Below are 23,807 nucleotides of genomic sequence, written 5' to 3'. Positions count from 1 at the left end.
CTGACAGACCTCATATATTTCCTTAGTGTGACTAACGATAATACGTAAAGGCTACAATAACTTTCGGGTGCAGTCTTTATATAGTTTGTTTCAGCAGGAGTATTCTAATCCTGACAAGGAGCGAAATTGTCCTGATTAAGTGCATTTGCTGGAAAATTTTGTGGTTCACCCATTTTAATCAATCAGACCCTGCACTCGTCTAATAATACATCTGACTGGTTGCAAATGCTGTGCATCTGCCAACACACTGGCAAAAAAGGTGCACTTGGTAATGGTTTATGTAACACGACATATAATAATGATAAGTGCATACACCTGCATATCGCAATTCACTGCGTTAACGTGACCGTGTTTTCGGCTGCTTCGGGACTATGCAAAACTTGCGTAGGGCTACGTAGCTTTCTTAGCGTGAGCACTTTCTTCCACCTTTGTATTGTGAAGATGAAATGATGTTTGCTAATAAAGAAATCCTTCCATTTTACAGAGCGATATTATCAAGGAATAACTGGAATGAATTAGTCAAGTCGTATTGCGGCTTCAGAAGAGTTTAGTATACATATTGAAGTGTAGCAAGAAGAGAACGGAGACACGAAAAGGGACGCGTGGGAAGCTTTTATCGTGCCGGTTTGTTTTCATTATTGGGTGCATTTCCGTATGCATTTATAAAATTATCTTATAATTTACACGCCGAAAAACAGACAGCGGTATACATCAATTTCTTTGTAACATCCATTCTTTTGTGTTTGTTCGAGTTACAGTACACACACACGCACACAGACATCCAGAAAAAGGTGCCACGTGACCTGTTACAAAAGGACACTGGGCCCATGTTTATAATCCCATATGGTCATTTGGTACATTATACAAAAAACAACGAGCTTCCCACATAAACCATTCCGATAATGTAGAACATTTCTCATGAGCAATGCTGTGATTTTCAAATATGGAAGACGAGATACAGCTACAGTTCAAGGGTTGAGCTTGTCGACTGAGTTCACTAGGCCGCGGCCACCGATGCCGAAATAGCTCTGGATGTAACAAGAGATGAGCAAGAAAAGGCGGGCTTGCTCCACAAAGCAGCGGGGGGGTGCCAGTACCGCCCCCTGGTGAGAGATCAGTTACAAACACCCCTGACACGTGGCGAAGGAATCGGCGAAGCGAGAAATTGATCGTTGCAGGAGAAGGCATGAAGAAGCTGCACGTTCTCTTTGTTTTGGTTTGCAATGTTCGGCTTGTTCCTTCGGGTAAGTCATTTGCATCTCTCGAAGGTGGTGGCAGTTATGTTTCGCTTACCTCTCTGCATAAGGTGAAACGTGATAACCTGTTATACCATTGATGATCTGTTGCAGCCATCGCAAATTCAATGCGATAGCTATGTACAGGACGGCCGCTTTCCATCGTTCGTGATGCTTACGCATAGGCGTGAGCAGGGTTCCCCGTTAGGGGAGGCTGGTGGGGAGGGTCAATGTGGCCGCCCCCCTTCCCCCCCCCACCTAAATTGGTCGAGTCCAAAAGGCAAGATGCTCCTCAATGGATGTGAAAATGAAAACGAAGTGATGACATGCAGTCTCGCAATAGCCTACCTTTGGTGTCTGGCTTTTCGGGATTGAAGAAGGGAAGCAAAGAGTTCTTGTAAGGCATCATCAGAGGCCTTCGGCCACCATTATCATCAAAAACCTGCTTCGTCATAACCCTAGCTATTTAAAGAATGACTGGACAGGTCCAGCTGGTAAAAGCATGGTGCATGCTTTGCGCCCGCCCTTAGGTGTTTAGGGAGGGCGCAAAATATGCCGATTGGTAATCAGCCAAGTATGAATGCACATCTAGATATGCAGCTGTCCCATCAACGATATGAAGTAGCAATGCTTCAAAAACTGAAGTACCCGTGCCAATTAGACCTGGATTCTTCCCCACACGCTCTTCGAGAGGCATGTACTAACGCGACCACAATGTGAAGGTTGCCTTTTTCTTTATTTGCAGAAGATTCAACAGGACAAGATATACAGACACACATCGAACGTCTCCACGAGAAACTCCTGAATGCAGAAGTGTACGACAAAACGCTGAGGCCCCTTCCTATCTCGAACGACACTACAGCAACCTTGGTCGAGGCGTCTTTTCCTCACCGCCATATCGTCAGCGTCGTAAGTGTACTCCGCGTGAACTTGCTTTATTTGATGTGATGTACCTGTTGTACTGAATACTGTAATACTATTGTACTTGCTGTGATTGCTGTGCTTGATGTGAAGCAACTAACCGGCAAAGAGTGCGTATGCGAGTTCGTAAGCCTACCAAGCTAGTACTGAGCGGTGGACGAAGAAGAATTTAGCTGGGGACATGTTTTAACAAGAAGACTTTCCGATCATCAGGGCAAGGTTGACAAGACAAAACAATCTACGATACCCTTGTACCGAAATACTGGCTGCAAAGGCAGTACCTTGTTGGAGGACTTCCCATCACTTCAAGCCACCATCTCAGTCCGAAAGTGCGGTCTGGTTTGGATTTGTACTAAGCTAGCGTAACTTGACTTATCTTTTTCTTGTCGCTTTAATAGTTCGACCCTTAAAAAGCGGACCGAGGCACGACCAAAATAGGGCATGGCCACTTTCCGTGGTCTGTGCTACTTTCAACGTTTTTACTTTAACAGTTATTTATACGGCCTCTTTTGTATGCTACGATTGCGGTTTTACGTGGAATAGAAGCTCACTGGCAAGTTTTTACGCATATTTTCTTGTATCGTGTCAGTTTTGGATATCCTTTATAACGCAGGAACTTGATCAGGGATGGCTGACTGTTGTTGGACCACTGATTCTCGTAAGTGCCAGCTATTTTCGTGTTCTAAGGCATATTTCTTCAGAAGCACAGCCTACCACTGTCACTAAGTGGCTATACAACAGAAAATAAGAATAAAATGACATAATGGATATGTGCTCCAGTTTGTGAAGCAGAGGAGATACTATGGAGGTGGCATATCCCGTTATCGCATCGAGACATTCTGCCAATATTAAAATCGCGAAGACAGACAGCACAAAAAAAAAATTGAAAAGGGCTATAATACCGCAGGACGAGTTCTTGCATTACAACTATTTCTTCACGCAGGAAAACAAAGAAGTATATATTGAATGTTCTTTAAAGATTATTAAGAAGTTTCAAAAACCGTTTGCTCACAGATTCTTGAACTCTAGTCATCGAGTTATACTGATGCAAGAGGCGGACAGAGGTTGCGCGCGAAACTTAATTACGTAGCTGACAATAGTTAACGAAACTTTACAAATAAGGTTAAAACTAATTCATTTATCACAGATATTTACGCATTCCTTTATGAATGATTAGGTTCATACTAAGACCATACTCAACAGGAGCAGGATACTGGCTGATACCATGAATCTCACTACATTTCTTCTGGGCCTATCACTAGCTTCTGAGACCCACGGTTCGTGCTAACACACCATTGACCCTAACAAATTTGTTGCCCCAGAAGAAGTTGTTTTCCATCGTCACCGTCTTTATCTCTAACGTCAGACTGACATACGTTTCTTATAATATTCTTAAAAACCAAGAATTCCGGCGAGGTGACATCTTATTCAAACCGGCATGCTAGCTCGACTTGCACGCAGGATATGCTGTATGGCCTGTGTGCCGTTTGCATTGTTCTCTCATGAACAGATGTGGACAGACGACGCCCTCTCTTGGAATTCGAGCGAATACGGCGGTCTGAAGACACTGGACCTTCCAGCGAGCGAAATATGGACTCCGGATCTGTCAGTCTTGAATGCGTAAGATGAAATCTTTCTACTGCGTTCGCTCAACTTAACCAACCACACTAGTTTCTTTCCTACGACAGCTCCTTATGGAGAGCAAACTGATTTGCTTTGATGCGTTAATTCTTTCAATCCGCAGTCTCAATGGGGCACGCAAGAGATTTTTTGTCATCCGCAACGATACACATATTTCCCGTGATTACCTCCCGTTCTCGATAATACACATTTCAAAGTCAGCGCGTGTGTTGTCAAGGCCACAGCCCTTGTCCCTTTCGCACTAAGTTTTCAAACTTGCTGTTTCTGCGCTGACGCCTCCATTGAAGCCTATATGGACACAAGAATGGGTAAAGCTAACAAGGAATTTGGTGAACAAGCCAGTCATAACTAGCGATTCAGGCAAAGTGGGAGGAAGACTATGAAGTAATCAATTGGACACGTTTGTAATTCACTATAGAAGCAGTACAAGGAATGGCAAATAGCGTGGACCGCAAAACACAAATGAGACAAAAACACAGCTCTGACTCCTCCCATGTGGACCTTGTTTTCGAAAAACAGAAACGTGTACGCATAAAATACCGCTAGTGTTACGTGTTTAACTGTTTGCGAAACTGTTGCGGAGCACAAGGATCAATTTACAAGAAAGACAATCGAGTTACGTCACGTAAGAAACGTTCTACTTGTAGCGTAAACAAGTATTAAATCATGGCGAGCGCCGTGGCGGATTTCGCTTTCCTCGAATTATCGAAGGGGGCAGCTTCTGCGATGTCAAATGAATTCGCATTTATGCCTAAAAAGTTGCCTTTGCAATAGCAAGTGTTATATTTCCATTTTGGTGCTTTCACACTCGTTATGTGCAAATTATGGAATCTTTATGACTGCCAGTAGCGGGGTCTGCATTTTGTGCATGCGTCTGTTACTTCAATAAAAGTTTCGATTCTTAATCTGCTCAGTGTATTTCAAATGAAAAAAAATGAAGTGGAGAATAATGAATGCTCATTCAAGTAATTCTTTTTCTTCTCTCCGAACCACCTCCCATCTTCCCCCATATTTCCAGCAATCCCGAGGATTTGCAGATCGAGTACAATGACGTATATCTGGAAAACACCGGGATGGTATTTCAGGTAATACTAATGGACATCCCTATCGTGCATGAGCCACAGGTTTTCGACATTGCAGAACTGTTCTGAACTTTCGGGAATAGGAATAATAGTAGCGCGGCGCTGCTGAATTAGTACACTAATATTCGTACTTTTGATTTTCACTAACAATGCAGCGACTCATTGCGAAGATTTGCGGTGCCATGGAACGTTGGTCTCTGAGTTTCGAGGCGGCGTGTTCCATTATTACGCCTATATCATGCGTACCAAGGTACCGCCATCGCAGTGCTGAAACTTTATTGAATCTTAAGAAGGAATAGTTATCAGTCTTGGCCTAACCTAGATGCTTTTTGCTACAATGTTCTGCGAGAATATTCTACAATGGTTTCAGCGATTTTTGTGTGGCAAAGCAGTAACGCCTAACAACGTTGTCGGTACAGTGAACTAGATCACTATAGTTGTCGGTGTTACGGAGGCTTGGACGTACCGTGCAAATCCGAGCGTACTTATTTTAATATCTAAAAATTTTTTTTAACACGAAAGTGTTTTATGCCGGGGTCCACCAAGTACACCCGTCACGGATATGACGTTGATAAAATGGACGCCAACAGGTGAGAAAGAAAAAAAACCAAGAAAAACATACCCCGCTGGGAATCGAACCCACGACGTTGCGGCCGCGACGGCAAGCGCCCGACGCTCTACCGACTAAGCCAACTCGAGAGATGCTAGGCACGGCGCGGACGCGCCTTATATCTTTCACACCTTCTCTTTCGCGGCGGGCAGAGCTAGAGTTACTGTATATGCTACCTTTAGGTAGCAGAGTTGCGCATAGGTCCGGCTAGCAACCACAGCTATGCGGTGAAGTAGCACTCCGTTTGTGCAGGTGACATGCCTATCGTCTCGGCAATTAACATGCCCGGCGTGTCGAAGACCGGCGATAAACATTGATTATCGATGACTCGTGTTAATACAGCTCGCTACAGCGGCGGCGTCCAAAAATACAAAAATTGGCCCGAGCGTCAGCTTCTCCACAATGCATGGTTGCTAGCGGCGTTTGGAAGACAGATGCGCAACTCTGCTACCTAAAGGTAGCATATACAGTAACTCTAGGCAGAGCGGGGCGGTGCCGCCGTCTGTGAGAGGTGAAAAGAAGTAATGCTTCACGATCGACACTTACTAGCGCTTACTCCGAGATTGCACGTGATATCGGAGGTCATGGTTAAGCGTCTCGATACCAGAGAGGTAGACTGGCCGCGCTGGCGTCGCCGAGGCACCCTTGACGCAGTTACGTTCTTTGCCTTTGTATTCGTGTTAGCGTGCGTCGGCTCATCGGAGTAGTGCAGCTTCCACGTGCACGAACGTGATTTCTCTGCCGCCGACTGCTTCAATTGCGAGAGCACCGACTAACAAAACTGCTGCAATATGCGTTGCAGATAGGACGCGATTTCGACGGGCGAATGTCGTGCCTTGGTGGAGCGAGAGCAGCGCCTGCGAGACAGAGGTCAGCGGGACGCACGCGTTTGCGACTCAGGCTACGAACCTCTACCTCCCGCGTTGCTGAAGTGCAGTGTGTGTTATGTATGCATGAGCACAGGCGTCGGCTACCCATTACTAGAAAGCGCACACCGTGCCGTTTCTCTCCTTAATTGACGACGCTTTGAAGAAGTGCATACCGGGTACCAATGTTGATTATGAGCTTGTTGATATCATCCTTACGCGCGATTCACGATTCGCTGTGTCCAAATATATGTTCACACCGTCAGCTACCTCAACGGTTTAATCATGATCATGGGCGTTAGTCGTCGCGATAGAGACATGCTGTCAACATGGGTGCATCCACGTCAAACGGTGCTATAGCTGCCAAACACGAATAGACATTGTACAAGCTCTCATATATCATAAGCACTACTTCTGTGAAGACACGTTTCACTTTCGTGTTATACCGATTCCTATGACGGAGGGATCAGCCATGTTTTCTTTTTGCTTTTACCACTGATCAGTTGTTGCACAGGTTTCTTAGAAAACTCGCATTTTAATTTGGCCATCTTTCAGTATGGCGCTTGGAACAGTTACTTGCCCACTTTCCAAAGAAAAGAAATACGAACTTGAATTAGACTATCCACAAAAAAGAGTTACTGCGAAGACAGTCCTCGCACGGTTTCGTGCCGCCGCCTGCCGGCAACTGCGTCAAGCAACCGCCCTAGGGGAGGTTTGCCGCGTGCTGTCGAAATTGAGCAGGTATACAATACAATAGCGTGGACGAAGCGGTTGATCTGAAGACGCCGTTTTGTCTGCTTTCTCTCATGACCTCACCATAACGTCACTGTATTTGTGACGAACAAAAAACAGACAAATATTGCCTGTATCGTTATTGTCGTAAACCGGCCCAACGGCATCTTCAAATGGACCGCCTTGACCATGCTGCAGTAAAACCTGAAAGGCTACTTTTCGCCACTGCCGGCAGGTGGCGAGACAAATTCATGCTTTCATAGAGGAATAATCAGGAATAATACCAAGTTCGCCTCTATGTTCTAGGCAAGGAAATGTGCCGAGTGCTACATCGAAAGATAGCGACCATAAACAACGAGCTTCGTACGACTACTTGAGCATACATTTGAGTATACAAAGAAAAAAGACAAGCGCTAAGCTCAGATGTAGTGAGGCGTCTTAAGGAATTAATGAGATAACTTCCGGAGATAGTGTGAAGTGCCTGCACATTATTGCTCAGATATCGGAGTCGTTTCTTTGACACTCCGCCAGATAATATAGTAATAGGAGATTGGAAGGTGCGTACATAGTAAAAAATAGGCATGAATAATCCACATGTGTGAATGGGAAGTCACATACACCATTACATTACGTTCTAGGATTCGCACTTATTCGGTTTTTATTTCAGCTGCTCATGATATTCTGTGGAATTGGTTCTAAGAAATGAATCTAAGAAGTGAATGTAAGTTTTATTTACATTTTGGAGGTAACTTCTTAAATGCATGCACAGTACTCAAGAATTGCAACGCGTCACCTTTTTTAATGGCGACTGCTATGAGCAATTGCTCGCGATAAACCCGTCATGTCGCTGCTGATGTGGCCGTTAAAGGGAACGTTGGCCCTGATATAAGTGTTCGAGTAACAGTTACGCCGATATGGCACGAGCTGTAGGTGAATGGAAATGAAAGTGCCAGCATTACTTAACCCCAAATTTTCGCGCTTCAATCTATGATATACTGCACAACACCTAGAGTACTGCAATTAAATGCACTGGAACCGCAAGAACTGCCTTAGATAGGCTCGCTTCCCTTGATATATAGGTTGCTCAGATCAGCACGCGTCTATGATAGTGTTTGTTAGTGTCCTTTTAAATAAATATGTTTTACAAGCACAGCTGCGGGAGCGCGTTGCCAAGTTATTACTGTCTTGTCGCTACATCGCAGTCACCGTACACGCGCATCAGGGTCCCGTGTCCCATGGATCTCACCGATTTCCCAAAGGACGAGCACACGTGCAAGATACGCTTCTCGTCTCTTGCCTACAGCAATGACATGCAGGAGTACGACACCGTGGCCGATCTAGCGGAGAACGCCCTGACTGCTACTGATGTGCGTATTCAAGACACACTTATGCATCTATGATCTAGCGCAATTTTTTAATAGCCTTCGACTTGTACAGTTTGCGTGGAACAGTGGAACTCCCTATACAGCCATTAGCTATGAAACCTGCTTCCTGTACTTCATATCTTTAAGAATCCGCAGCCATTAAGAGACAAATGCATGAAATGTTGAAAGTGAAATGAAAGTTTAAATGGTGAGCAGAAGTTTTGTTGCTTACAGATGTGATCATAGTTTTTTTTAAAAATACAGATATTTAACATTTTCAGACTTTCTAGCATGCATTAGTGTATTGGCATCTGGGTCCGTAGCTGACGGTAGGCTAGTATATTGGACCGATCACTGTAAGCGTTATCGCAAATGGACAAGGCATTTCATGAAAAAAAAAATATGACGCAGCCAGCAACAAGGCAATCTCTATTAAGAAGTGTTTGACCGTATTACAGTACAATACCACAAGGAGGATGGTGAAGTGAGAAGCGAAAGAAATATATATATTTTCTTTTGCAGAGATAACGTGACATTCTAATGACCATGAAATGTTAGTTATACATTTAATGCAATAGGGGAATGCTATCCAGTTAAATTAAAAACACTGCATAGACAAATAGATGTTTCGGCGTTTAAATTGTGTAGTTGCGGTGTATTCACGGGACGGTCTGGATCTGTGCTTTAATAATTCGTTATTTCTTGTGCCTTGAAGCCTTGGCAGGACCACCAGTGGGAGGTGACGGTGCTCCCGATGTGGGGAAGCGGAGAATTGTTGAACAGGTAAGAGTCACAAGTGCCATTTCGAAGAGCCATTATCTTTCAAGCCACATTCCTAATCGAAAATCAATGTTGCTGGTATTGTGGAGCATAAAGAGTTATTGACATACACGCATATTGGTAACTAAATCGCACTCACTCACGGGATCAGAGCCCAACTGTCTCAGTTAATTCTTTCTTCACTTCGTGAAAGCCATTTTCCTCGAAAGTCATTTCCTCGAAAGTCATTTTCCTCGAAAGTAATTTTCCTCGAAAGACATTTTCCTCGAAAGTCAATTCGAAAGTTACTGGTATTATGGAGCATTTCCTCGAAAGTCAATTCGAAAGTTACTGGTATTGTGGAGCATTTCTTCGAAAGTCAGTTCGAAAGTTACTGGTATTGTGGAGCATTTCCTCGAAAGTCATTTTCCTTTCAAATCGAAATGGCTGACAACCCGTTTTGTGACAACTGTAGTAGCGAGGAGACACTACCGCACATATGCGACTGTCCTCGCTACAACGCGCAGAGAAAATCACTCGCAGTCGCTCTTGCTCGCATAGATCCCAGACCGATGACGGCAGAAACCATTCTGGAATGTCGTCCTGAGAGGTCATCGCGGGTGAAGGCGACGAAGGCAGTGCTCAACTTCTTGAAGGCATCACACTTGCACCGGTGGTTATAGACTAACGACGTTAGCATGACTGTGAGATGTGTGTGACTTTTTGTGCGTGCGTGCTCTCCTTTTCTCTCTCTCTCTCTCTTTATACCTCCCCCATCCGTTCCCCCAGTGTAGGGTAGCATACCGGTCCTTCTAGACTGGTTAACATCCCTGCCTTTCCTTTCTCTCCTATTCCTCACTTTCTTCCTCACTTGGTTACTTGCTCAGTCTCTCCAGCTATTTCAGTCAAGCCATTGCTTTCTTGTCGAAAAAAAAAGCAGATGCAGCGTATTCAGTAATCTTATACGAGTATTTTGGTATCACATATGTACACCCGCATGTTGTCACATCCTCAGTATGAACATATGTGGTGTGTCGCACCGACTCGCACGTGATCATATAAAACCCACATACATCTGACATAACGACCAGTATATGGCCACATGTCGTACGGGGCATGTTTCAAATGATTGTACAAACACATGGGAATCCCGCATGGAGACGCATATAAGAGACTTGGCAGTAATTCAATTAAAGTAATGAAATTGCAGTAACTAAATTATATTTTGCTGTAATGCGCAATGCAATAAATTACCCTTGGGGGCTAGTAATCTGGTACGCAATGAATTACGTCAAGTGAGCAATTTCAAGAAAATTACTCGTTACGTCCCAATTACTTTTGACTAAAATATAGCCTGTCTGCTTCCCTTATGACATAAAATATTGAGCAAAAAAAAAAGAAACAAAATAGCAAATACTAGTTAATCTGAGCGCCAAACCTCAAGCTTCGGATGTTGAACAAAGATCTCCAAAATTTCACTTTACATTTGCTTCAAATAAAGTCTACATTAGTTAATGCATGAATGATGACATTTTGTTAATTTCATTACTTTTCAGAAGTAATAGCAGTGTAATGTCATTGCTTTTTGCCAGCTGTAATTTGTAATTAAATTTAATTACGCTATTAAATATTTTAGAAAAAATTAGTAATGTAATCAAATTACATTTTAGGAGTAATTTTGCCACGTCTGACATACAGACACAGTTCATGCTATCATCTAAACTTTATACACTGACTCTAGCGCTGTTCTCTTTCCTTTAGTGAATCAGAACGTTTCATCACGAGATAAAGAAACCCAAAACACATCTAACTCATATCAGTGTTGTCCGTATGCCGCACTGCAGGACGTACCTGGAACTGACGTTTCGCATCCGGAGGCGTTCCTCGGAGTACCTCTTCAGCGTCACTCTGCCCTGGCTATCGTCCGTGGTGCTTATGTTGCTGGTCTTCTGGCTTCCCGCCAACTCTAGCCGTCGCCTGACTCTGTGCTGCATCAACATGCTGCTGCTTGCTCTCATGCTGCGCAGGATGGTCCCGCTTCTTGGTGACTCCTACAGACCACCGAAAATTAGTAAGAAACAGTATAATGATGGACGTGACAATGTACGATGAGCTTCCTTTCGCTATTTTAATAGTACCTCCCAGTGAACGATTATTCATGAAAGGTCAAAGAAGATTTCAGCCGTTGCTACCTACAAAGCTTAATACTGCCAGAGTCCTTCAATGCATTGAATGACTCTGCTACTACTAATTAAGGCGGAGGTGATGCAGGCTGTGCGATGGACACTCGCAGAAAAGGAGGTGGTATGATTACAAGAATGATATCTTTAGAATAACAGCCTGCTTGTGTGTTTCAGATATCAAAATGTTACGTACCATGTGCGTGTCCTGAACTACCTAACTTAAGCTGTAGGGCTATAAGTACTACTACAAGGCTCTGAAAACTAGCAGAATGCGCCCACGTATACAAAGAAGCACCTTAGCTAAAGCGATGCAAACGACAATATAAATATCGCTCAATAAATGAATGCGCGTAAATTTCCCATAAACGAGTCACAAATGCAACAACCTTGAAAAAAGCATTGCTCAGCCATCCCTTGACGTGGCGATGGAAAAAAAGAAGCCCGCAGTGATAACGCCACTTTAGCGGACCGGAGAACCTCTTCGTCTCATTCGCATATTATAAGTAAGGAATTGAGCCATTCGCAATGAAGCTGTTATCTTAATGTAGGTATTATTGCGAATAAGGTCTCACCGACCGTGATAGAGATATCATGAGAAAAAGCCCAAGGAAGAGAGACGGGAACTCGTCGAGTAAGGAAGTCATATAGAGGTATGAAGTGGGTGAACAGTGTTTATTGAGCTGGTATGGGATTATGAGGCTGTGGAGTACCCAGAGAGAATATATGAAATATCATTGAACACAGGGCGTCGCTGGAGACAACGTTCCGACAAGCAGACGTCTCTTTATCAAGGCAGCAAAGACAAAGGCACGTGTGCTTGCCGAAACGTCGGTTTCAGCGACGCCCCCGCTAAAGGATTTTTTTTCTCTGCAAGCTTCCTTCTTCCCCTGAACTTCTGCAGCCTAGAATATGTATGCTAGCTTTTTTTTCTGCACGCCCTTCTGATCAACACATCGAAGGCGAGACAGGTGTGCCGAAGGAGGGCCAGCAATCTGTTGAATTGACTCTGCAGAACCACCGGGACATGTGATCAATAGGCATATCGTAGTGTAGGAATACGACTGGCGCATACTTCACACGACTACGTGAAAGGTAGACGCCTTACTAAAGACAACTCCACTTGCGGTGCTGGCGAACTTCTTTTCGACAGCACACGAAAACTACGCGTGAAAACTCCTCGCACGTGAAGTCGTGGTTTCTGTAACCGTCGGATGCAAAAACCCGCGAAGTCTTCCGCGATGACATGCCAAAATCAGCTAGGGTTCCTGCTGTGCATGTTTCAGTAGACGATCCATAGGTAATACTGTGCACTCGTCGCCTGTACGAACTACTTCAAGAGCAAGATTAAGCTGTCTGACTAGCCAATATGCATTCAATATAACGGCCCAGAAGACCTGCAACATGTTCTGTGTCACTGTAGGCGATCGCATGAGAGAGACAGTCTCTGACGGCGGCATTACTCATTGAACGGGACTCGAGATTAGCATTGCGGTATATTCTATGGGCCCGTGGCAGAGCACCACCTGTGCGCTACGCGCCACGAAAGCGCTCTTGACGTTCTTCTTGCGATCCTTGAGCCTTAAAGAAATTTTGTAAATAATGTAATCTATGCGTGTGTCTGTGCTATATGTGCTGTTGCGTGCCTATCAGTGTATATATCATAATCATCACCCAGCACCTCGAACAGCATGTCGGGCGAACAGCTAAGCTGACATCTCCAGCATTTCATTAAAGCATATTTTCTCTCTAGCACGGGAGGCGTTGCTCATGAACGGCTTATGGAAAGGTCCTGCATGATGCTGAAGCGCTGACTTTCACCGCTCGCAGTCTTCTTCCTGGAGGGCGCCATGTTGCTGCAAGCCCTGGTGGTCGCCATTGCCGTGGCGTTCCTCAACGTGACGTCGGCGCACGTGCTGTTTCCGGTGGCTGTTCCGGCTTCCGTTATCCATTTCCTGACCGGGTCGGCAGGCATGGCGCTCTGCCTCCGCCACCACGACATGACACGACACGGAGCGGCGCACACCGCTCCAGCTGTGGGAACGGACGAACTTTCTCTGCAGAAGCCGGTCACGAGACTGTCCGAGGAGCGGGCCAGGGAGTGGCTCCTGGTAGCCCACGCGCTCGATCGACTATTCGTAGCTGTCTTCCTCGTTGCTGCAGTTTGCGTGATGCCGCTGTGACACCACTTGCATAAAGACGAATTGAGATTATCTGTAGACTCTGTCTAAGCTTCAACGGGAACCAACAGACAATCAAGCTAACGAAAGTATAGGGGACGTTATTTCAAGTGATTACGATATATATGTGAAGAAATTAAAGTGGACAAAAAGACAACATGCCGCCGGCAGGGACCGAACCTTGAACCTCCGAATAACGCGTCCGATGCTCAACCAACTGAGCTACGGCGGTGGTCGTCCTCCCGTCCGCTTTATCGGACATATCTGTCAGGGTCCGGTTGTCGGGTATATCTGTCCACTTTATCGGGCGTCTATTGAAATTTATGTCATAATTACTACAAATAATGTCCCTTGCACTTTCCTGGGCTTGATTGTTAGTTCGTTGTCATTAACTTTGTGTCTAACAAAGAAAAACGAGCTCTTAAATTCCCCTTCTTTCGTAAACTTCAACGAGATTCTTTTGCTCACTAAAGGGGTGCTGACACGAAGAGTTTCAGTTGTCATCTTTTTTGCTTCAAATGAAAGGCCAAGTCCTCAAGAGCCTAGAAAATGTACTGATAATCGTGAGTGCACCCTGAAAGAGTAATCATGGTATGTTTTTGGAAGCTTGTTTCGGTTCCTACTGTACCCCGACGTCACAACACGGTATGAGCTTCTCGTCACGTGCTGGCGCAAGACATCATGACATTACCGGCCGCTCCGCTCCGTGGCTCTTGTGAATGTTTTGGCGCCTCACGTCATCACAACTAGCCGTACTGGTGCGTGAAGTCATCAGAATTGACGTCATGCACGTGACGTCACAATAGCGTTGATGTCAATAAGTGCGGTTAGGTTTATCGTGCCGCATTAGCAGCATTTTATTAACTGTTCAGCGTCACAAAAAGAAGACCAGGATAGCGAATGCAAAGCCGACAAAGAAGACGCGGTCCACAGCTTGCGCAAAGATGAGCCAACGCCTTCTCCTCTCGTATGAGCCGTTGAACGTCGTAACCTCTTGACGGTCGTACGATTCGGTAACGGTGGTCGGGTAGGTGCGATTTATACACAGAAGCATCGCCACGAAGCCACTGAGGAAGCGGTGTAAGCTACCTGGCACTTGGATTCTGGAATTGGAGCGTGACGCGCTGATGATGAGTATGCTTGCAGCCGCGGTGAATAACCCTACGAGAGTGCCTAGGCCGAGAAACAAAACTGAAATAGAAAGAAAACAAGAAACAAATAATTAAGTAGAAACTTCTTACTGAAGAATACTACTGAAGAGTGTCGTCCTTTTCGTCAGGCATTTCATCTTGCTCGTAAGTTTAGGCAAAGTTAACGACGTTAGCATGACTGTGAGATGTGTGTGACTTTTTGTGCGTCCGTGCTCTCCTTCTCTCTCTCTATCTTTATATCTCCCCCATCCCTTCCCCCAGTGTAAGGTAGCACACCGGTCCTTCTAGAATGGTTAACATCCCTGCCTCTTTCTCCCCTTATCCTTCCTTCCTTCACGAGGATCATCATCGTCATCATTGTCATTATTTAGTTTTATTTATTTATTTATTCAGTCCCCCCTATGGTCACGTGACCTGCGTGACGCCTACTGCTATTGTTACTACTACTATACTACTACTACTACTACTACTACAACTACTACTACTACTACTACTACGACAACAACTACGACTACGTCATAGAGTAGAATAAGACAGCTACGCTGTAAAAAAATTGCAACAAGTCAAAACAGCCAGCATTTTCCAACAACATTTAAACTATGCATAGAAGGCCTTCTGCAGTAAAAAACAATGCAGCACCCACGGGCTCCGCGGTATACATTGAATAGTGCTGGCAATTGGCGAAGTGGCATACTCATTTTGGGAACCGTTACTGACGCGGCCATCAGTAGCGACATCCTGTTGAGGACAACGGCGAGGGCGAGGATGTTGAGGCAGGCGAGCGTCATCCTCCGGTCTGAGTCCGGAGGAATCCAGAAGGCGGCCAGAAGTGCCAGAGCCGAGGAGATCCCGGGCATGGTGAATGTGTAGCGGTGACGACGGGCCGTTCTCCGCAGGTGGAAGACGACGTCTATGAAGGACCTGTTGTTCGTTTTAAAACCGCATTAGATGTCAAAGGCAGACCATAAGACAACTATAAGTGGCGAGTTACTGCATATACTACAAAGGTAGCATGCACAGTAACTCGTGGCCCGAGTGCGGAGTGACCCTCTTGTTTCTCTTACAAACACTTCCGGTCGAGCTTTCACTTCCGGTTTTCTCAATATTAAAAAAAAGTCTCATAAAAAATAAAACTGCTACGAAATCGACGGTTATAGTTCAAGTTAAGGGTTATATTGGATACACACAATAACGGAGCATAAGTTCACTTATGGTAAGGACCAATTAACCGTCAGGCTAATTAATGAAAATTAATTGAGTGAGTTCATTGAAAGAGCGTGCGGTTTTCTTGTGAATATCTGGGATTGCTGCGGCACCTGGCGGCGAATATCTCAACCACGCGCTCCTTTCTTCGCGGCCTCCGAGATCCACTTGGGCAGCGCGACGAAACACAAATTGAACCCGAGAAATACAGCAGGGCGCACATACACTGACGTGCACTACGACAGGAATACGCCCCAAATACGCCCTTTATTTCTAGAGAGTGCCAAATAAAGAGATTGGGGCACTGAGAGGCAAAGCGTCACAAGTTCCTCGCTTATGGTAGTACTAGGTTACGGCAACGATGACGAAGCACCTGTTCGTCTCTGCATGGCTGCCGAAGGACAGGTGTTCCAGGACCCACTCCGTGCTGGCGTTCACGTGGGGAACACCCCACGTGACGTACCCTGCCATTCTGACCTCGCTGTCGCTGTAGGCGCTCGCGCCGACTCGGAGGCTGCACGTCTGTGTAACAAAACGCGTGGACTGTAAACGCATGAAATAATGTTGTAGCAGCGTAGATTTCCGTAATTCCATCTTGTTATGCCAATAGTTGGCTGAGGTAGATTTTATCCTATAACAACCTAAGAAAACGTAATAAATTTCGGGGTTCTGACGTGCCTTAAACACGATATGTTTCTGAAGCAGGCCGCAGTGTGAGACCCCGCGTTAATTTTTACCACACGCTTTCCCTTAACATGCACCTAAATCTTACTTAAGCGGGTGTCCTTGCATTTCACCCTGATTGGATTTAGGCCTACGTGGCCGAGAATCGCACCTGTGTCCTCGAGCTTAGCAGCGAGACGCCTTAGCTGTCAATCTACTACGGCGAGTCAGCGTACGAAGACGCATACACAGAAAGTGAAGCAAACTGCCCATGTCAAAGTACTATTGCAACAAATGTTTTGGGCTTCGGCGTTTGCTGTTTTTTTCCCCCGGCAAACTAATTGTCCTCTTTTACTTGCGTCTCTGTCCTTCGCAAACACTGCGAAGAATAACGTTTAATTCACACTGGAATTAATTCACGCAATATAATTCACACTCCACACTCGAAGAATAACGTTTAATTAATTCTTTGATATGTTAGCCCAAGCAACACTCTCGAAACTACATTTCTTAGATCGGTCAGGGGGATATCAGTGAACGAAGCTTCCAAAAACAATATTTGTATGATTTGTAGCACTAACATGGGCGTAAAATAAATAGCCATGTCAAACTAATCCATACCTGTGTCCTTGCTTGTGCAGGAAGGGATACGGAAAGTGAGCTTTTGTGAGCGAGGCATAATTTAATTTTTAATGCGTGACTTTTGTAGGCTGAGAACTTGGGCCCATTTTTCAGATTCCTAAGCGAACAAAAACACCAAAAATATCCCGTTTAGCCAAAATATTTAGTTTTCTTTCTCGATTATTCGGGTATATAACTGGATGGCATCATAATCGTCAAATGTGGACAGGCATTAAGTATGGGTATACCTGTTTGTCGTTCGGGAAATCACTGAGATCGACCCTGCAAGGTGTCTTCACCTTCATAGCCGCACAGGACCACGCGTTGCTGTCGTTGTAGACAGTGACCCTCTGCTGGAGCAAGTCGACGTCCTGCCTTTTTCTGTAGACACACACGAAACCATACCGACAAGTTAGGTGATTTTTAACGTGAGTAATTGATTTGTCGGTTCATCCTTTGACAGCAAGAATGAAACCTTCGAGAACAAATAAATAGCCGGCTTCTTTAAAACGAGAAGTTATATGAAGTCAATGGACAAAGCAAGACAACTTGTATTCTTGCATTTATTATATGCTGCGTAGTTATTTAGATGAAAGAACAAGCTGGCCTTTGACAGACATATAAACTATAGCCAGAAATCAAAATCGAACGGAGCGGCATTGTTGAACACATAGACACCTGCTTAAAACAAAAAGGAAAAGAAATGCGGGGCGGAAGCAGAAAGTTTCGCATTCCCCAGTGACTGCTCGCAAGCATACGAAAGATTTTACTAAATCCGGACAAGCAGGCACACACAAAAGCACCTTCGCAATGCCTTCGCAATGAATGAAAGAATGAATGAATGAATGAATGAATGAATGAATGAATGAATGAATGAATCAATCAATCAATCAATCAATCAATCAATCAATCAATCAATCAATCAATCAATCAATCAATCAATCGATCAATCACTCAATCAATCAATCAATCAATCAATCAATCAATCAATCAATCAATCAATCAATCAATCAATCAAGTACTTGTACAGTGCGCACGCGTAGCTAGGAAGCCTTTGTATTGGCGCACTTGCGCAGCTGTACAGCAGACACAACGTGCAGAAAAGACTAATTTAGCAGGTGAAACAACGTGAAGCACAGAAAGAAACAGGGAAAAAATCACAGCATATCCACGGAGTGAATGATGATGAGTGGGCGAAGCTGCGGAGGTTCATCGGTAAACCGTGAATCTTCCGTGAATTCTGCCCAGTACATCATCACCGACGTGAGATCGGGCGCGTTTATACTAAAGGTTCGATGAGAGTTATGACGACTTGCAGCTCACTTTAATTTTACATGTACGCTGTGAATTTTCATTGTTTAGAAAACCATTGCTTTAGAAAACATCTGGCGTCTTTCGTTAAGCAGCTGGCGTCTTTTCGTTTTGCTTTAGAAACATCTGGCGTTCTTTCGTTTTGCTTTTAGAAAACATCTGGCGTTTTTCGTTGGTTTATTTCATCAATCAACGGCGTTTTGAACAAATTTTTTATCGTTTAATCACGCACAGGAGAAATCTCACCAGGCACTACCTTGGAGGTAAACAATGGCTGCTAATGGGAATGAGAGACAGAAGAAGTCGGCTTTTAGCTAACACTTACACTTCTACTTCTACTAACGTTTCCTACTGGAACATGCCAATGGCTGCTAATGGGGAATGAGAGACAGAAGAATTCGGCTTTTAGTTAACGCGCACGCTGCGAATTTTTTATTGTTCAACAACGCACAGGAAAAATCTCCCACCGGCACCACCTTGGAGGTCAAGATCTGGTACTAGCGTTACGACTGGTTACGCACTACTACGACTACGAGGGACGAACGGGTGCCGCCTTAAGGAGCTTCGCCCCTAAAAGTGATGACGCAGGCGTAAAAGTGAGCAAATCGTACAACGTGGCCATTTATATTGGTACAAAATCATAATGAGCCATTACATGCTCGTTGAAGTCTGGCCATAGGCCAGTGGCTATTGTACGAAACAATGGCAAGGGCATTGCAAGACGTGCAAAACGTCCACATATAGAAAAAAAAAGGTTTAGAAAAAAAAAAAGCGACGAAAAATGAATCATTTACGCATTGACGACGTCGATTCGAGGCCACCATATCTGTTTCGTGGTTCCGGAAAAACGATGAGCCCCGCCGTAATCTCGAGGGTCCCACGAGAAGCGAGGATCCTTCCAATACTATCGACCAAAAAATGAAAAAAGACGTGAATACCTATTAGTTTCCACTGCCTTGAGCAAGACGGGCTGGTATCCGCGACATTACGACAGAATGTCCAACGAAAACACACCACGAGCTATCTTCATTTTTTTTCTTTTTAGGCGGTTCGTAAGCTTATCCCACTTAACGGAATGCGTTCACTAATACTTCGCTTACAAAACTGAATATGCAGTACGCGCGTACAAATTTGTGTTCGCATTCCTGTGTGTTTCAGTGCACCTAAATTTCACCAAGAGTTAATTGCGGTTGCTAACTACAATTGCAGCACTTACTATGAAGCTCGATTTGTCTTGTGAGCAATATACGCCTCTTCGTACAATATAGCTCGAGCAGTCTAACTGCGCAATATCTAAATGTATTCTTACCTCGCAGAAATATAGAGCGACCGTGAACCAATCTCCTACGAGTGCCTGCGTAACGAGAGCACAGCAAACCACGGACCGCTTCGTCATGATACTCAATCGTCGACACTCGATTCCCAAGCATGAGCAGTCGAGGGCCAACTAAGATTGTTATGCACGAATACATGCAAAACAATGGTGTAGGTGGCTACATCATGACGTACAGCCTTGATATTCCTGTCATTACCTGTCATTCAAGTTTCTCATACGCTCATGTTGTTTCATGCAAATTTTGATTAGATAGATAGATAGATAGATAGATAGATAGATAGATAGATAGATAGATAGATAGATAGATAGATAGATAGATAGATAGATAGATAGATAGATAGATAGATAGATAGATAGATAGATAGATAGATAGATAGATAGATAGATAGATAGATAGATAGATAGATAGATAGATATGAGGCCATTTTTCACCCCGACATTGATTCACCCAATTTTACGCTGAGATTTGCTCGCCAAGAAATGCTTTACATAAAAAAAAACATGTATAGTAAATATCTTGGTGCCTTTGTTGAAATCGCGCGCTAAGTTGAGTTTGAAAACCTCGAAACACGGGCTGGCAGACTCACGAAATAGGTGACTTCGGAAAGTGGAATGACCACGGTCACGGCTGTCGGTTCGGCGCTGTGGTTTGTGGGTCGCAACGACGGGTCGTATCCACTTTCTTGCAGGAAACGCCTCCTGAGTTCCTGCACTCCCGGCACGTACGCGCCATCGATCTGTGTTCCTGCACAATGCCGAGGTGGGACTCTACATAAATAAGCAGGGTTTTTGCGACTCCAGTTGAGCATACGCAGCAAATCAAGCTGTTGTACAGCCAGGCATTCAAATAAGCACTCAACAGCCTGCAGCCCAACACCGGCAAAATGGGGCCTCAAGGCAAAGCAAGCTTCCCTTTAGAGAATCCACCAATGTATGAATAAAGCACACGCTACATTGTTAAAGAAAATACTAGATACAGAACGAATTGATACAACACAGCTAAATATAAGACAACGACGGCAACGTAAAATTAAAAAAAAAAAAACCTACGTGAAGCGAACGAAAGACAAAGTTGTCGAAAATATATTAAAAAAGAAAACTTGGAATGACGCTTGAACTTCGCCTTCAAGAGATTACACGACAGCGTAATCGGGCCCGGTGCGCATCGCCATCTCAACTGCTAGCCTAGCTTCAGTTCTCGGTGCATGCCTCAACCGTGCCGATAGGAAACGAACGACTGTGCGCGTAACACTGACCGTTTCAAAGTATCCTACATTGCCCTCTGCAAGTACAGTTGTTAAGTGCCCACTACGCCGTAATTATTCCTTTTGCGAATCAGCGAAGGGGCCCACTACGCGTCCATAAAGCAACACGCGAACATACGCAGCTGTTCAATTTGTTGATGCTTTTGCTGCTGCTGCTGACTAAATATGTCTGAGCGGTCTGTAATGGGTGAGCCTTTAGAAAACCCACTCGTTGCACAATTCACATGTTTTGACGCCTGGCGCGATTCTACGCTTCTGCCACGCAATATTACATGCGTTAAGGAGACTCCTTCCACTACATGGCATTCATAGAGTGCTTTTTTCCGAAGTAGTTTCAAGAAATGGCGTGGCTCTGTGGTCGAACACCTGTATGCCACACAGACTGCCTCGGTTCCATTCTCACTCGAACACGAATATTTTTTTATTATATATCTTATTTGCATCTTTCTAAATTTTTCGGTCACGGACAAGATGATTTTTCGCTCACAACCAACGACGCCGACGCAATAATTTCTGCGACACGAGCTCTTGAATGTTATCGCGTTAATAATCCGAAGACCACAAAGTTATCATTTTTTTTCTCCCTAAAATAAACACTGTAGCTTGCTTAAAACGAAAATGTCATTCTTACGTTTTATCTCTTTCCAGACGACATCGATACCAGTCATGCATGATTGGTATTTCACCATGGTCAAATTTGACCATGGTCAAATTTGAGAATGCTTAAAAACAAACAGTTTGGTGAGCTCGGCCTTCTAGCCAGCACGACTTACCACTTTCGACTACTGCAAGGATCGCTGTGAGGCAGCACATGACGAGTAGCAGTTCGCACGTCATCGTAAATTTCCGAGTAAGGGCTTTCACGCCGAAAGCGAAGGCGTTCAACACAACGTGCTGCAACGGCCGAGTGAGAGTGAGCGCGACAAGAACACAGAAAGGGGCGTCTTTCATATCACACTACGTACAATTTACCCTTTCCCCTTTCGTTTCTGGTACAGCGCGCAGCCCACTTTGGGACAGACCAGAGAGCGAGAGAAAGAAAGGGAAAGATAAAGGAGATCGGAAAGAGAAGGATGGTAACTATAGGAAAGAAGACTCTGGTTCACTATACCCTTTATGGAAGGAAAGGAAACGCGCGAGGTGTAGCTGACGAGCTGAGCTTATACAGTATGTATAAGTTATCATCATCATCATCATCATCATCATCATCAGCAGCAGCAGCAGCAGCAGCCGGACTGCGCCCACTGCAGGGCAGAGGCATCTCCCCTGTTACGCCAATCAACCTGGTCCTGTACTGGCCGCGGCCACATTATACCGGCAAACTTGTAATCCATCTTCCCACCTAACTTTCTGTCTCCCCTCACGCGTTTGCCTCCTCTTGGAAACCAGTCGGTTACTCTTAATGACTAGCGGTTATCTTGCCTACGTGCTACGTGCCCTGCCCATTTCTTCTTCTTGATTTCGACTAAGATGTCTTTAACATCCGTTTATGCCCCGGCCCACTCTGCTCTCTTGTACCTTAAGGTTACGCCTATCATTTGCCTTTCCATTGCTCGCTGCGTCGTCCTCAACCTAAGTTGAACCCTCTTCGTAAGCCTCCTGGTTTCTGCTTCGTAGATCAATCACTGTTAAATAAATGAGGACATCGATACTGATGAAGCCACGTTTACAGCACTAAAGGCTAGACGAAAACATGACTTTTTCTAAAAGACATACACTTGGTCTATCTACTATATCACATAAGTCTTTTGGAAAGTGAAGCTGATGATTCCTTTACACCGTGTGGCTTTGAGTACCAGTTAGATGTTATGAACAGTGGCATATATTGTACGATTCAAGAAAGCTTAACTAGGAATACAACTTTGCGAGACATTGTATCACGTGAAGTGGAATTGTTTATGCACCTGTTTTGCGATCTTATTTTGTTAGTCCCAAGTCATTTCGGCTACTTGTTTTCTTTTTTTACCTGCCCCTGCTGCTTGGACGAAAACGTTCTGCGCTGCACTGTCATAGGGATGTGGCCTTCGTAACCTGGAGTCAAAGCCGCCACGTCGCAGCATTCTGCTGTCACATCATATTGCTCTACCGCAAAATAAATAAATAAATAAATAAATAAATAAATAAATCCATTCTAACATCAAGAAGATATACATGAAGTCTAACATGCATGCGAGGGGTGAGAGGAAAAGGAAAAAGCCACAAATGCTTGAGAAATGCTTTCACCCCGTTTCACAAAGCAACATCCCAGAAATATTATACAATGGAAGACTTAAGAGAGACGATCTTGGACAAGCGGCTGTGACAGAAATGTCGCGTACCACGACTGTGACTGACTCTGTGTGTGCTGTGTCATGTGCTATCTTTCTCTCTCTCTTTCCTCTCCATCTTTAAATCTCCCCCACCCTGTTCCCATGTGTAGGGTAGCAAACCGGTTTCCTAAACTGGTTAACCTCCCTGCCTTTCCTTCTCTACTATTTCTTCTCTTCTCTGTGGCAAATCTGCGGTGCATATAACACAAACGTGTATTGTGCACGGAAAAAAAAAGGTGATCGAAAATAAACCTGGCATTATTTTCATTCGCCGTACAGCTTAGTGTTACTTGGAGTAAGTAGCGGATCACTACGCGGTGACCGTAATAATATTACGTAGTTAAAGATTTTCCAAATATGCATAACACCGGCTATGAC

The 23,807-nt window shown here is 44.5% G+C and overlaps 2 protein-coding genes across 2 annotated transcripts; one reads left to right on the top strand and one right to left on the bottom strand.

Moving 5' to 3' along the window:
• The first annotated feature begins 1,139 nt into the window (after positions 1 to 1,139).
• On the top strand, positions 1,140 to 13,660 carry LOC119407044 (neuronal acetylcholine receptor subunit beta-4). The gene is made up of 9 exons (XM_037673875.2): positions 1,140 to 1,244; positions 1,981 to 2,144; positions 2,770 to 2,814; positions 3,667 to 3,776; positions 4,816 to 4,882; positions 8,290 to 8,454; positions 9,167 to 9,234; positions 11,055 to 11,281; positions 13,221 to 13,660. Exons 1-9 carry the CDS (start codon positions 1,187 to 1,189, stop codon positions 13,571 to 13,573), a joined length of 1,257 nt encoding a protein of 418 aa, XP_037529803.1. The 5' UTR covers positions 1,140 to 1,186; the 3' UTR covers positions 13,574 to 13,660.
• A 758-nt stretch (positions 13,661 to 14,418) lies between these two features.
• LOC119407043 (acetylcholine receptor subunit beta-like) lies at positions 14,419 to 22,063 on the bottom strand. Its single transcript, XM_037673874.1, has 8 exons — positions 21,894 to 22,063; positions 20,443 to 20,600; positions 19,829 to 19,873; positions 19,314 to 19,423; positions 17,457 to 17,589; positions 16,298 to 16,446; positions 15,416 to 15,642; positions 14,419 to 14,761 (listed from the first exon to the last, which is right to left on the bottom strand). The coding sequence occupies exons 1-8, from the start codon at positions 21,955 to 21,957 to the stop codon at positions 14,445 to 14,447; spliced, it is 1,203 nt and encodes a 400-aa protein (XP_037529802.1). The 5' UTR covers positions 21,958 to 22,063; the 3' UTR covers positions 14,419 to 14,444.
• Between the last annotated feature and the right edge of the window lie 1,744 nt (positions 22,064 to 23,807).

The sequence above is a fragment of the Rhipicephalus sanguineus genome, chromosome 10 (genome assembly GCF_013339695.2).
Source record: "Rhipicephalus sanguineus isolate Rsan-2018 chromosome 10, BIME_Rsan_1.4, whole genome shotgun sequence".
Classification (NCBI taxonomy): Eukaryota; Metazoa; Arthropoda; class Arachnida; order Ixodida; family Ixodidae; genus Rhipicephalus; species Rhipicephalus sanguineus.
This window is presented reverse-complemented; position numbering and strand designations above follow the sequence as displayed.

Excerpts from the sequence above, each read along its gene's own strand:
- LOC119407044 (XM_037673875.2), top strand. The coding sequence starts at position 1,187 with ATGAAGAAGCTGCACGTTCTCTTTGTTTTGGTTTGCAATGTTCGGCTT. Across the intron at positions 8,455-9,166 it reads ACGCCCTGACTGCTACTGAT|CCTTGGCAGGACCACCAGTG; the intron begins GTGCGTATTCAA and ends TGTGCCTTGAAG. Across the intron at positions 9,235-11,054 it reads AGCGGAGAATTGTTGAACAG|GACGTACCTGGAACTGACGT; the intron begins GTAAGAGTCACA and ends GCCGCACTGCAG.
- LOC119407043 (XM_037673874.1), bottom strand. The coding sequence starts at position 21,957 with ATGACGTGCGAACTGCTACTCGTCATGTGCTGCCTCACAGCGATCCTT. Across the intron at positions 19,874-20,442 it reads TTTCCGAAGTCACCTATTTC|GCACTCGTAGGAGATTGGTT; the intron begins GTGAGTCTGCCA and ends CTCGTTACGCAG. Across the intron at positions 14,762-15,415 it reads AGTAACGGTTCCCAAAATGA|TTTTGTTTCTCGGCCTAGGC; the intron begins GTATGCCACTTC and ends TTTCTATTTCAG.